The sequence below is a fragment of the Eschrichtius robustus genome, chromosome 14 (genome assembly GCF_028021215.1).
Source record: "Eschrichtius robustus isolate mEscRob2 chromosome 14, mEscRob2.pri, whole genome shotgun sequence".
In the NCBI taxonomy this organism is placed as follows: Eukaryota; Metazoa; Chordata; class Mammalia; order Artiodactyla; family Eschrichtiidae; genus Eschrichtius; species Eschrichtius robustus.
Window position 1 is genome coordinate 6,162,193 of NC_090837.1, and position 14,547 is coordinate 6,176,739.

At 54.1% G+C, this 14,547-nt stretch overlaps 1 protein-coding gene across 27 annotated transcripts in view; it reads left to right on the plus strand.

The window, feature by feature from the left end:
• The window catches only part of NCOR2 (nuclear receptor corepressor 2), a 221,607-nt gene that overhangs the window by 81,088 nt on the left and 125,972 nt on the right, over positions 1-14,547 (plus strand). For all 27 annotated transcript variants that reach the window (XM_068562668.1, XM_068562667.1, XM_068562663.1 and 24 more), the window contains 2 exons: positions 5,734-5,913; positions 9,501-9,614. In XM_068562668.1, coding sequence (XP_068418769.1) covers positions 5,734-5,913; positions 9,501-9,614 — 294 coding nt within the window. The remainder of the gene's footprint in view (positions 1-5,733; positions 5,914-9,500; positions 9,615-14,547) is intronic.

The window sequence follows — 14,547 nt, forward strand, 5'->3', positions numbered from 1 at the left end:
CGATGATGGTGACAAGCTAACACGGAGGCCCTGACCGTGTGCCGGGTGCTTTGCTGAGCGTGCGTGTCCTTCCATTGTGCCTTCCCAGCCTGATGAAGCCCGGCCTGCGATCACCTCTTATAGACGGGGCCCCACCGTCTATAAGGGAAGTGGCGAGCAGGCCCTGAAGCCCAGGCAGCCCGGGTCTGTAGCCCGGGTCTGCCCACCAGGCTGCCCCGCCTCGGGCTTCCCCTCTGGTCCCCCGTGCCTGCCATTCTGCCATCCCTGCCTTAGCCTCCTCCTCATAGGTTCCATCACTGCTCAGCCTCCTGGGAGGGATGTTGCCATTGGAAAAGCTGTTCCCTGAAGTGGGTCTTGGGCAGTAGGGGAGTGGCATGCCTGTGAAGGGAGGCACAGGGCCACATCAGGGATGCTTGATGTCCACCCCCCCACAAGGGACCAGAGCCCCGAGTGGGCCATATCCCTGTGCTCGTGTCTGGTTCTGCCCAGAGAACAGGCTGACGGGTGTCTCTGGACAGCCCCGTCGGGCCTCTGCTGCCTGCCGCGCATCTCTCCAGAACTGGGCTCTGAGTCCTCAGACCTGTGGGTCCCTCTGAGGGTCTCCAGGCCTGACAGGGGCTCTGCGAGTCCTTTTGCTTCTCCTTCTCCTTCTTAGGGCTCCCTGGGTGCTCCCTCTCCCTCTGTGGGTCTTTCTCAGTCTTTGCTTCTGATTCTGTATGTCTCTGTCTCTCTGTCCCTGTGTCTCTGTCTTTCTCTGCCTGGGGGGTGTGTGTGTGTGTCTACTATGTCTGTCTGTCTCCGTATCTCTGTTTCTCTCTATCTCTGTCTCTGTGTCTGTCTGTCTGTCTTTCTCTCTCTTCTCTTCCTGGACCCCATGGGTGTGGGGGAGTGATGGGCCCAGTGTTGGGGCCTGGCTGGACCAACTACTGTAATTGCTCCAGGCTGTTAAGAACATTTGGAAAGTATGAGCAAATTTTGGGCAAGGGAAGAAGCCAGGGGAGAAACACGACTCTGAGGGAGTTCAGATGTTTTTTGCATCTGCTGTGTAGAATTCAGCTGGGTACGTGAGACGGGAATTTGATGGGATTTTTTTTTTTTTAACAGCCCCTCCCTCCCCACCGGCCCCGGCTGTGTTCCTTTTTCATATAAAAATGTAAAATACAAAAATGTCCTGTTTTATAATGCTTCCGTGGCATTCAGCCTCTGGAGTCCTGTGGCATCAGAGGCTTCCTTTGGGATTCACCAAACTTTGTTCTGGGACTTTAGAATCATCACAAACAGCACCATTTCTGAAAATCTCTGTGTCTCTTGGGGCCCCATTGGCTGAAAGGGACAGAAAACCCACGTCAAACTGGTTTAGGCAGGAGTCCTGGCTCATATAACTGAAATCGAGGGGTTGTTGGCTTCAGGCACAGCTTGATCCAGGTGACATGTTACCAGGTCCCTATCTCTGTCCATTTCTTGGCTCTGCCATCTTGCACGTGGTCTTGGTGTATTAACAAGGAGAAAGTTTGAGATTCCAGGCCTTCTTCTTCCCACATTCAAGGTCAAAAAAAGAACTTTCCCTCTGTCTCCACATTTCCAGGCCAAAGCTGTTGATCTCCCTGCCTTTGAGTGAGGCCCATGCCTGTCCTGGAACCCATCATTGTGACTGGGGGAGAGGACTGTGGGTGCCTGAGGCTGGCCCTGCCCTTTCCTGGGTCTGAGACAGGGGGAGCCCCAGGGGGTCCTCTCCAGCCCCCAAGGCTTTTGCTGCCTCTGTGTCTGTAATTTTACATAATGAGTTTTTCTGTTCCACGTTGGCCTGAATTTTTACACCAAGGGCATCTGATGGGGAAAATGGTGCCGACTGCTACCTAGCGGCGACTGGTGAGGGTGTAGGATTGTTGTTTTCCTCCTGTGGCTTTGGGCCTAAATGAAGGCCAGCAGCCATCGGAAGAACCATCTGGAGGCCCAGTAGCCAGGCTCCCTCGGTCCCATTCCTGGAAAACTCAGCACTGCAGAAAGCACCCTTTGCCCTTCAGGCTTGCATCATCTTCTATTCAGATTGAGGTGAAATTCACATAACATGAAATTAACCACTTTGAAGTGAACAATTCAGTGGCATTTAGTATAGTCACGGTGTTGGGCACCACCTCTGTCTAGTTCCAGAGCATTTTCATCACCCCAGAAGTAAACCTGGTACCCATTAAGCAGTCACTTCCTCCTCGCAGCCCCTGGCAACCACTGATCTGCTTTCTGTCTCTGTGGATTTGCCTGTTCTGGACACTTCATATCAATGGGATCGCGCGATATGTGGCTTTTTATGTCTGGCTTCTCTCACTCAGCATCATGTTCTTAAGGTTCATCTGCGTTTTACCACGCGTCTGTACATCACTCTGAATCATATTCCATTGTATGGAGAGACCACACTTTGTCAGTTGATGGATCTCCCTGTGTGGTTTTGCTTAGAATAAAAGCTAAGCCTGAACCTTAAGGAAGAAGTCATTGAAGAAGACGGATTTTCCCCATCAAGAATTTAAGAGAAAGTTTCCAGGAACTTTTCCAACAGTTGCTAGCGGTTGCCAACTTCTTCGTCTCACCCCTGCGCTGCTCCTGTGGGGTTTGGGGATGGAAACCTTTTTTTTGCTCATGTCATTTTGAGAATTATCCCTGGGTTGGATGAACTGTTGCAGGGTGTCCTGGCCCCGAAAGCCTTCTGTCCACAGCTCTTGTTCTTGCTGTGCTCCTCTCCGTCCCTTCTCAGTCCTGGTGGAAGATCAGAGGTGGGCAAGAGAGTGGTTTCCTACAGCAGGTAGCAGGATTGGGCTCCAGGAGCCATATCGCCAAAACCTTTTGTCTCAAGAAGCCTGAGAAATGGGACTTCCCTGGTGGCACGGTGGTTAACTATCTGTCTGCCAATGCCGGGGACGCAGGTTCAAGCCCTGGTCCGGGAAGATCCCACGTGCCGTGCAGCAACTAAGCCTGTGCGCCACAACTACTGAGCCTGCGCTCTAGAGCCCGCGAGCCACAACTAGTGAGCCCGTGTGCCACAACTACTGAAGCCTGCATGCCTAGAGCCCGTGCTCCGCAACGAGAAGCCACTGCAATGAGAAGCGCATGCACCGCAATGAAGACCCAACGCAGCACCCCCCCCCCCACCACCAGCAAAAAAAAGAACCCTGAGAAATGACTGAGGCTGTCGGGGGAGACCAGCCAAGTGCCCTGGGGCACAGAGGGAAGGGACGGATCTCAGTTAAGGGCTGGGGGAGGGGGCATGGATGGGGGTTCTGATTTCAGGTGGCACAAAGGTGCAGTTAGGAGAGGGAATGGCTAGTGCAAAGGCCCAGAGACGCCACGGTGCGCAGGCTGCTTCTGGTCTGGCGTGTGTGGGGTCAGGTGCCTGCGGCCCCTGTGTCTGCCCTCCGCCCTCCTATTTGGGAGCAGTTAGGGCCAAACACACGCACGCACGCACGCACACACACACACACACACACACACACTCCTGAGTATTTCTCTAGGGGATCTGTCTTCTGTTCACAGTTTTGGCTCTAATTTCAGGGGGTCCTAGACCCTGGAAGGGATCTTGCTCTTGCTTTTCTGCCCAGACACATGGTTCTCAGGGATGAATGAATGCATGATGGCAACCCCGTTTCTGCTGTGGGACCCCCAGCAACCTGGTTGCATGCTCTGCCTGCTTCTGGAGGGTTCTGAATGAGGCCTGGTCTCTCCCGTCCTGTGACCTCCAAGCCGAGGCTCCATCGCTTTGTGGCTGGTGACCTCGGGCACGTCGTTGAATCTCACTGGACCTTAGTTTCCTCATCTGGAAAATGGGGAAAACCATATTTTCACTTCCAGGGTGGGCTGTGACAATTATGTGAGTTAAGAGCACAGGTTGGCAAACTCGGCAAGCTCCAACCTGGCCCTCTGTGTGGGTCTGTAAATAAAGTTTTATTGGCACTCAGCCATGCCCATTCTTTTGTGTCCTGTCTGTGGCTGCATTCCCACTACAATGGTGGGTGAGTAGTTGGGACAGAGGCTGTCTGACCTACAAAGACTGAAGTGTTTTTCCACCTGGCCCTTTACAGAAAGTGTGCCGACCGCTGGCTTAGAGCCGTGCCAGCCCTGTGTCTGCAGGTTCTCCGTACCCTCATCTGTGCAATGGGGATGCAGTGGCAGCCCCCTGGGAGAGCCGCAGCCGGGGCCAGGATGTGGGGTGTGCCGAGGACTGGGACGGTGCCTGGTTCGGTTTCCTAGGCGTCCCTGAGGAGCGTGGAGGCCCACCTCAGAGCCGTGGGGCAGGGCCACATCAGAGCTGTTGAAGGGCTTGAGATCTTTTCTGCCTTTGCCCCCAGGGTTCTGGGTGTGTGGAGGGCCTGGGAGTCTCGACACCAGCTCTCCCACGTCTCAGATGGCAACGATGAGGCCAGGATGATCCCCAGACACTGGGGCCCTGTGGGCTTCGGTGGGGTGTGTGTGTGTGTGTGTGTGTGTGTGTGTAGGACCAAGACCCCGAGGCCAGGAGGGGTGGACTTAGAATGGCACAGCCTCTGCTCAACTCGAGCTGGGGGGTGGGGTGGCACTTGGCAGCCCTGGGGCTGCAGTTGTCCCCGGGAATAATGTGTCCTCTGTCCTCCAGCTGCAGCTGCCTTGGGGGTGGGGAAGCAGCGGCCTGGAGCTCCTCCTGGGGCCTCCTCTGCCAGCAGCTGCTGGCTTGGCCTTGAGGATGGCACAGGGCGGGGCTGGGTTTGGGGGCAGGACAACCCCAGCCAATGCCTGTGGAGCTCTGACAGTGTGCCAGGCTCTGAGCTGAGTGCTCTGCACATATTAACTCATTCCAGCCTCACAGCAGGCAGGAGGTGGGAATTGTCCCATTGTACAGATGAGGAAATGGAGGCAGATGATCTGCTTGTGGTCATGATGATGCTGGGAGGTGGCAGAGTGGGTGGGGATTTGAACCCGGGGCTGTACAGGTGAGTGCTCCGGGACACGGACTGGGTTTTATTTTTGTTGGTGGAATGAAGGAGTCGCCGAATAACTCAACGAAGGATTCCCTTGTTTGTTTAATGCATTTTTGAAAACAACTTCATTACACAAAGAGTAATACTCAGTGAAGGAAAATCAGAAAAACACTGGTAAATTAAAAAGAAGAAAGTGAAAATACCCGCCTTCTCCCCCGCTGCCCCGATAACTACTTTTGACATCTCTGTATCCCGTTCTCATAGTTTTCCTGTGTGTTTGTGTACATCGTCTACAAGACTGGGTTTGCACTGTGTGTGATATTCTGTAACTTGCTGGTTTGGACTGAGCATCGTGAATAAGTGTTCACAGAGCATCACCTGAGGCCAGACCTTGGGTGTTTGGAGGCTGTGGGTCTTGGTGCCAGTTCTCGAGGAGTTTGGTCTGGTGGGAGGGCACAGACAGGGTAAGTGGGGTGAAAGAGAGGTGTGTTGTGGGGAAAGGAAAGAGGGAGGGCTTCACGACTTGAGGGACGGTTGGGGAAACTTGCATGTAGGAGGATAAAAAGGATCTGCACTTTGGAAAAGGCTGGGGAGGGAACACCTGGCAGGAGGACCAGTGAAGGCAAAGGCAGAGAGGTGGGATCAGTAAGCAACCCTGTATTTGGCACATGGGGGCTGGCACGACAGATGCCCGGTATGTTGGTGCCTGAAGCCACGGCTGGAAACTTGCGGTTTACTGGGGGATGGGGGTGCCCCCTGTGCTGATTCCACGCCTGTTTTTCCTCCACCGCAGGACCGCAGCCTGACAGGCAAGCTGGAGCCGGTGTCTCCTCCCAGCCCCCCACATGCTGACCCTGAGTTGGAGCTGGTACCTCCACGGCTCTCCAAGGAGGAGCTGATCCAGAATATGGATCGGGTGGACCGCGAGATCACCATGGTAGAGCAGCAGATCTCCAAGCTGAAGAAGAAGCAGGTGCGTGTGAGTGGGGGAATGCCGGCTCTCAGCTCCCGATTCAGCAGCAGCTGCCGCTGAGAAGATAACAACACTAGTAGTTATAGCAGTTGTGAATGTGTGCTGAGCACTGCCCATGTACTGGCTCATTTTTATGCCCTTTACGTTTATTGGACAAGAGAGCTGTTTTGTGTGGTGCTGTCCGAGGGAGCTTTCTGCAGTGACGGAAATGTTCTAGATCTGCACTGTCCACAATGGTAGCCACTACCCATATGTGACTGTTGAGCCCTTGAAATGTGCCTAGTGCAGCTGAGGAACTGAATTTTTAATATAGTTTAATTTGAATTGAAATGAAATTTACACTTGAATGGCCACATGTGGCTACTGTACTGGACGGCACAGGAACGATGGGTGGGAGGTCAGCATTTACAGCCAGGCTGTCCAGACATGTGGGGTGGGCAGTTACTTCTCTGTGCCTCACTTTCCTCATCCATAATGTGGGGGGAAATATCACGTGACTCTGACCCTAGCTCTGGAATCTGTATGAGCTGGGCCTCCTAACTCTGCCTTGGAACATTCACCTCTCTGAGCCTCGGTTTCTTATCTGTAAGATGGGCACAGATATGACACCACCTCATAAGGTTGTGAGGAGGGAACAGGGTCATGTGGTGAAAAGAAGTCCTCATTGTCACTGTCGAAACCAAAGAAAAGTTAACATAAAGATTAATAATATTAACTTTATAATTTTATTTTTCATATTAATTGATAGAAAGTTAGTTGATAATCTGCCTTTTCCCAGGTCTTCTCCTGCTTCCCTCTGTGGCATCTTCAGGTGTCTGCTCAGATGTCCCCTCTACAGAGGGACCCGCCCTAGCCTTTACAGGAGCCCTCATCCCCAGCCATCCTCTACCCTGGGGGTCAGCAAATCCAGCCAGATCCAGCTCGATGCCTGTTTTTGTAAATAAAGTATTATTGGCACACAGCCACGTCCATTTGTTTACACATCATCTGTGGCTGCTTTTATGATACAGCCACAGAGCTGGGTGGTCACGACAGAGACTGTGTGGCCAACAAAGCCTAAGTTATTTACTCCCTGGTCCTTTACAGAAAAAGTTTGCCACCCCTGCTCTAGCCCGTTACCCTGCTTGATGGTGTCACCACTTGAACTGATACATATCTTGCTTTGTGACATTGTGGTCGTCTCACAACAACGGTGTAAAAGCAGAGTTCTTGTCTCCTGTTCCCTGCTGTGCTCCTAGCAATGCCAGCACGTAGTAGGTGCTCCTTAAAAACTGTGGATTGAGATAGTGTGACACATGTGTTGACCCTGGGGGAAGCAGGGTCACACCGATCCCCTCCAGGTAAGGATGTATGGGCTCCATGGAGGATCAAGGACCCACTCTGGCCACCATGGGCAGTAGAGGGAAGGCTGGTGAGAGATGCTTCCTGGAAGCCAGTTCAGGGCTATGTGAGTGGAATTTGAAAGATGTGCAGTGGGAGGGGAGCATTGATTCCAAGAGGCCTCAGGGCTGATGTTCGCCTGGGGGGACCTGAGGATGGTCCAGAAGCTGGATTGGTCAGTGAGGCTCGGCCAGCTGGGGGTGGTAGGTGGGTTTCCAGGATGGCAGCTCAGCGTGCAGGGAGGCCGGGCCCCGGTTGGAGTCAGGCAGGCGTTGCCAAGGCCAGGGGAGTGCTGGGACCTTTAGTCCCCCTGGGCCTGGCTTTGGGGCCAGGCTGAAGCCACAGGCCATGTGCACACGTTTGTGACTGCAGCCAGAAGCCACGTGGCTCAGGGCAGCCCTCGATAGATTTTTGGTTTTTAATTCCACTTTGGCATTTTTCTTTTTTAACTAAAATTCACAAAACATAGAATGACTCATTTTAAGGTGAACAGCCCAGCAGCATTTAGTACATTCACAGCGTTGTGCAACCACCCATTCTATCTAGTTCTAGTTCCAAGACATTTTCATGACCCCAAAAGGAGACCCCATACACATTCGCAGTCACTTCCATTTTCCCTTCCCCACCAGCCACTAATCTGCTTTCTGTCTCTATGGATTTGTCTGGACATTTTCTATAAACGGGATCAAACACTGTGTGGCATTTTGTGTCTGGCATCTTTCACTCAGCATCATGTTTTCAAGGTTCGTCCATGTTGCAGCCTGTGCCAGTGCTTCATTCCTTTTATTGCCAAGTAATATTCCACTGTATGGGTGGATGGACCACATTTGTTTATCCATGCGTCAGTTGATGGACGTTTGGGTTACCTCCACCTTTTGACTATCGTGAACCATGCTGTGAACTTTTGTGTTCATGTTTTTGAGCACCTGTTTTCAGTTCTTTGGGTCTGTACCTAGGGATGGAATTGCTGGGTCCCATGGTAACTCTGTGTTTAACGTTTGGTGCCTCAGGGAGGGCCACCTTCACTGACTGGCGAGAATCTCCTTTCTGGCTATGTATTCCTTCCATTTCTTGGCTTAGTTTGTTTTGCACTGTTTGGAGGGATTTCAGTGTTTTGGCAGGTGCTGGCTGCCCTTCTGAAAGCTACCAACAGGGGTCACTGTGGGACTGAGGCAGCTCGGCTCAACCCGCCAGGCCTTTGTGCCAGCAGAAGCCAAAACTGGATTTTCTGGCTCTTTCTGCGTTGCTCTCCTCTTGGCCGTGTTTTTGAGTTCATAATGGTTTGCTCCACGGTCATGGGCAGGATGTGGGAGCCTTATGAGCAAAGAACAATGTTCTCATCTCACTCAAGGTGCCCTGTCAGATTGTACACCTTGGCACTGGCCTCCTGTGTGACCTTGGGCCAGTGTCTTAAGCTCTCTGGTCTTGGCTTTGCCTTTTTGGTATAAAGCAGACAGCAACATGAAGGGAAGTCCTTTATGGTGTTTGGAGGAGGAGGGTCCAGTATGAAGACCACAGGGCAGATGACAATGACGATGAGAAGCTGCTTTTTAGGTGCTGAGTGCTTTGCGTGCATCAGCTCGTTTAATCCTCATATCAACTCTCTAGGATAGAAACTTTAATTACCCCCACTTTCCAGATGAGGAAAGTGAGGCTCAGGAGTGTAGCCACCTCCCAAGTTTACATAGCCAGTAAGTAGTAGAAGTAGTGTTCCGGTCTGGACGGTTTGGGTCCAGAGTCTCCATAGCCTCTCCTGAGGATGACGGTACTGATGGTGAAAATAATGGATAACGGCTGGCCTTCAGCGAGCCCCCAGTCTGCACGGTGCATACATTAACTCATCAGGGAGGCACAGCCACGGGCCCCACTTTACAGATGAGGAAACTGAGGCACAGCAGAGTTAAGCTGCTTTGCGATGCTCACCTAGCTGATAAATCACCGAGGTTGGACTTGAACCCAGGAAGGCTGGCTGCAGAGCCCGGAGTTGGCGCTGGTTGGGCCCTCCCCTTTGGGAGCTGGGGCCTCTCCGGGGCTCGGAGTCCCTGCGGGTGACTCAGGGGAAATGGTTAGCAGCCTGACTTCCTGTGTGGGGCCAGCAGCCCTGCTGCGCAGGGGTGCCGCCCTCCCGCCCAGGGGCAGGGGGCGCTGCCTCTCCTTCCGCCTGCTGGCGTGCTCACCACTCCACTCTCCCCGCTCGCTCCCCACAGCAACAGCTGGAGGAGGAGGCCGCCAAGCCACCGGAGCCCGAGAAGCCCGTGTCGCCACCACCCATCGAGTCGAAGCATCGCAGCCTGGTGCAGATCATCTACGACGAGAACCGGGTACGCCCTGACCTGCCCCGCAGAGCCCCTACACCACCTTCTCCTGCTCACCCTGTGCCGGCCACCAGGTGGGATGCAGGTGTCGCTGTGAAGGGCCTGGCTCTCTCCCGGGGCCTTGGTGTTCCCATCTGTGAAATGGGAACCTGTATGACTCCCCCCCACCCGGGAAACCTGGGTTTGTGTGTGGGAGGGAGAAAGGGTGGCCAGTGGAGACCCATCTTGGTGTGGCTGTGGTTTGTTCTGCTCAGACATGCGGACTGGTGTGGACCGTGGCTGGCCTGTGGGATGCAAATGAAAATGCAGGCATTAGGTCATAGGAGAGCTTCAGCGGCCAGTTGATCAGCATGGGGGGGCGGGGGGGGGGGACAGCAATCACTTAGGTACTCATGCAGAAGAAATTCCTGTAATGCAGAAAACAATAGTAATATTATTCATCACAACAGCAAACATTAGTTGAACAGCTCTTCCAGGCGATGGGCCAGGTTTTTTACATAGCAGTCCTCAGAGGGTAGGTATGGTGATTGTTTCCATTTAACACAGGGAGAAATTGAGGCCCAGAGAGGTTAGGTGACTTGTCCAAAGTCACACAACTGGGAAGCGGTGGACCTGGGATTTGAACCTGTGGGCCATCAGATCCGAGGGCCTGATTCATCAGCACTGGCCTCTGCTTACATTTAGCCCTGGAAAGGGCTGTTGGATGGTTGAATGCAGGGTCTGTAGCAGACGGTGGGGGCTCATAGAGATCTGTGGAGGGCAGCTGCTGGGTGTCTGGAGGGGGAGGGGCTCAGGGTACCCAGAGCAGAGTGTCTCCCAGGGGCTGAACCCCAAGGCTTGAGCTGCTCTAGAGCCTGGGAACGTGTGATTGGTGCCTAGGGCTATAGCTCCAGTCAGGAAGCTATTGGATCAACTGGTTTGGCTATGCCTCCACCTCTTGAAGCTGCAACAGATGCAGGATGAGACTGAACCTGCTGGAGGCTTGGGAACTGTGTGCTGGGCCTTGCAGGGCTGGTCATCCTTCCATGCCCTGGCTCCCTACCCCAAGTAACACTAATAACAATCACAATGATAGGAGAACTAAGGGGCCACATGTGCTTTAGCCAGATGTCCTGGGTTCAAATCCCATCTCTACCACTTCCTGGCTCTGTGACCTTGGGCAAATTAATTAAGTCTCCCTGCAACTCATGTTCCTCACCAGTAAAATGATGATAATTATAGCACCTACGTTATACCATGGTGTAGGGATTAAATGAGTTCATTACGTAGTGCCCTTAGAACAATGCCTGGCACCATGTAGGTGCTAGCTGGCGCTATTAACTGTTGTCATTATTGTAGTCTTTGTTATTCTTTTCTTCTTGTTATTGTTTATATTTTGCATGATTTCATTTATTCCTGTCCAGACCCGTATAAGATAGGTACTATTTATTCTCTCCATTTCACTCATAAAGAAGCCATGGCTCAGAGAGGGAAGGTGACCTACCTGAGACTGCACAGCAAGTGAGCTTTGAGCCTGGGGATTGGAGCCAGGGTTGAGTTGGCTCCAGGAGCCTGTGGTAGAGGGGACAAAGGCAGAGCTCCTGGATCTGTCACTCCAGGCAGCCCCTCTGCCTGCCCTCCCTGATCCTTGGGTGGGAGAGCAGGCACAGTTCCCTCCAGCAGCTGTGGTGGCAAGTTGATGGCTTTGCCCAGGATGTCACCACAGTGCCCTTGGCCCTTTTTGGGGGCTCAGTCTTTTGGGGGCTGGCAGACTCTAGCAGGCTGGAGCCCTCAGCCCTCCCCAGCCAGACAGACTCGAAGGCACAGGCCTTTGGTGCCCCCTGTGGGAAATTTGCTCCACGTTCCATCCCAGCCACTCGTCCCCACTTCCCTGGGGGTTTGCCTAAGCAGTAATTTGGGGGGGTCCCCTCCGGGTCTCACCAGGTTCTCCCCAAAGAGCTGTAGCTACAGATCTGATTGGTCTTTGGCTCCTTGGCCTCAGCACTCCCCCTCCCCCAACAGCAGTTAAGACACCCCTTCTCAGGTCTTACCCTGGGTGGTCTCCCTGCCAGAATCCCCGCTTCCTCCTGCCCTGATTTTCTGCAGCTCTGTGTGAGGGAGGGTGGCGGGTGGGCCTGGATTCCAGGCCAGCCTGGGCCCTCATGAGCTGGGTGGCTTATTTCACTTCCAGGCCTTCCATCGTCCCGGGTCCTGGCCACAGTCCTTTTTTTTTTTCTTTTTTTAAAATAAATTTATTTATTTCATTTTTGGCTGCGTTGGTCTTCGTTGCTGCACGCAGGCTTTCTGTAGTTGCGGTGAACTGTGGCTACTCTTCATTGTGGTGCGCGGGCTTCTCATTGCAGTGGCTTCTTTTTGTTGCGGAGCACGGGCTCTAGGCGCACGAGCTTCAGTAGCTGTGACACGCTGGCTCAGTAGTTGTGGCTCATGAGCTCTAGAGCGCAGGCTCAGTAGTTGTGGCATGCGGGCTCAGTAGTTGTGGCTCACGAGCTCTAGGGCACAGGCTCAGTAGTTGTGGTGCACGGGCTTAGTTGCTCTGCGGCATGTGGGATCTTCCCGGACCAGGGCTCAAACCCGTGTCCCCTGCGTTGGCAGGCGGACTCTTATCCACTGCGCCACCAAGGAAGTCCCCCTGGCCACATTCTTGAGGCCACAGGGTTGATGTGGCTGAGACGGTGACTGGAAGGGTCCAGGAAGTCAAGATTCTTGGGTACAAGAGGCAAAAACTCAGCTCAGACTGGTTGAGGCTGAAGAGGGGTTATTGAGTCTCGTGATGAAAGTTGGTGTTAGTTTACTTCAAGGATGTGTGGACTCAGGTGCTCAGACGAAGATGTTTGGGAGCGCTCTGTCCCCACCTCTGCTTTCTCTGTGCCAGTGTCATTCCCAGGTGGGGTTTCCCAGGACATGGAGAAATGACTGCCCACAGCTCTAGGCCCACTGACCCCTCCCAGGCCAGGTGGGAAACTCTTCCCAGATGTCTCAGCAACAGTCCCAGGGTTGGCTCTCATTGGCTGGCTGGAGTCACAAGCTCACTTCTCAGCCAGTGGAGGCCAGTGGATTTGAGTAGGCTGATTGGTCAAGGCTGGGTCTTAGGCCAACCTCTGGAGTCTGGGGGTGGAGTCAACCCCATCCCCACCCTGCCCCAGGGAATAGACAGAGGAGGGGGCTTCTCCCAAGAGGAGGTCAGAGGCAGTGGAGCGGAGGCTGGCCGGGCCTATGCAGCCTGTGCCCCCGACCCTGGGCTGGTGCTTACCAAGTTGGGGTCCCAGAGCACAGGCATTGTCCTCTGTCCCCCCCAGCGCCTCAGGCTGGGGGCTTTGTGCCCATTTATGCTGGTTTCATTCTGACGGGGTTCTGACAGTAAGTGGGAGTCCCTGGCCTTCCCTCAGCACCCCTACTCCGTATTTTCAGATGAGGAAATAGAAGCCCTGGGTAATTTCCCTGCGGCCTTTCAGCTAGTGAGTGGCGGGCTAGGACTCCAACGCTGGTTCCTGGGATTCTGAGAGCAGGCCTCTGCCTGGGAAGTTCAGGTGCGCCGGGCGCATCACACTTATCCTGTCCATTCATTCATTCATTCATTCAGCAGCCACGTAACTGAACATCTGCTCTGGGCCTGCCACTGTTCCAGGGGGCGCAGTGGTGACCTCGGCCCCAGCCCACTCACGTTGGCTTTCTGATGGGGGGACATAATCACACTCAAGCCACCACATGCAGGCGCACCGAGGACCTGAGGAATTTGCCCCTCATGGTCCCGATCCCCCTTTCTTTCCTTTCATCTGCGGCCTTACTTTGCCCCAGCCCCGTTGACCCTTCTACTTCCTTGGATATGAAGGCATGCTCCTGCCTCAGGGCCTTTGCATTGGCTGCACCCTCTGCCCTCAGCTCCTTTTTCCCACTGGGCTCACTCTCTCACTCCTTCAGCTGTTTGTTCAAATGTCCCCTTTTCAGCCAAGGCCCATGTTGACCCTCTGTTTAATCCTGAAAACTGTCAACACTTCCTCTGCCTGGCTTTAATTTTGTCCTTTGCCCTTGTTCCCACTGGATATAATTCATCTTTTCTTGTTTATTGTGAACAGAGGCTCTGTGAGGACAGGGATCTCTGTCTTTCTCTCCCAGCTATATCTCTAGCACCTAGAACAGTGCCTGGCACACAGTAGGTGCTTACTAAATGTCTGCTGAACAAATGAATGAATGGCAGAGGGTAGGGAGACTCTTCCTCCGGAAGAGTCCTCTGGTTTGGGGGCTGTGGGGACTGGCCTCTGCCCCCAGTGAGGGTTGGCGGGGGTCCCCCTGCCTGGGCTGAGCCTCAGGGGCCGGCGGCCGAGTGGGCAGGAGGCCCCTCAGATACCTTGGGCAGGAGCAGCCAGGACTTACTGCCCCTTGGGGGATTAATCGGATTAAATTTTAATCCTCCTCCCCTCCCTGCTGGCTCCTCTGAGAGGCGGACACAAGGGTCTGTCTCTAAATGCCCCACCGGCTGGAAAACGCAGCTTCCCGCCGGGCAGGGCCTGCCTGGCTGTTCTGCAGACTGGACTCTGGCTCATTATCCCTTCGGGGCGCAAGGACGAGGCATCAGCGCGCCCAGGGTGGGGAGGGGGGGAGTGGCTGACTGTGTGGGCGGGGCTGGGCAGGTGCACGCAGATGGCAGAACAGGAGACAGGGTTCTTCTAGGCCCTGAGGGCAGGAACGGGCGCTGCAGGGCCAGGACTGGGAAAGGCCTCTTGGAAGCAGTGGGTGGGCCGTCGCCCCGAGGAGGGCATTCGGGCGCGGGGGTCACAGCTCAGGCGAAGGCTCACAGAGGGGAGGGGGGTCTCCATTGATCTTCAAAGGGAATGTGTCGGGGGTGGGAGGTGGAGGTCTGGTGGGTCTGGGAGGGTGCTCACACTTGGAGTTTGGGTAAAACAAACACAAGCAGCACTCGTCAGCACTAGCGAAGGATGTG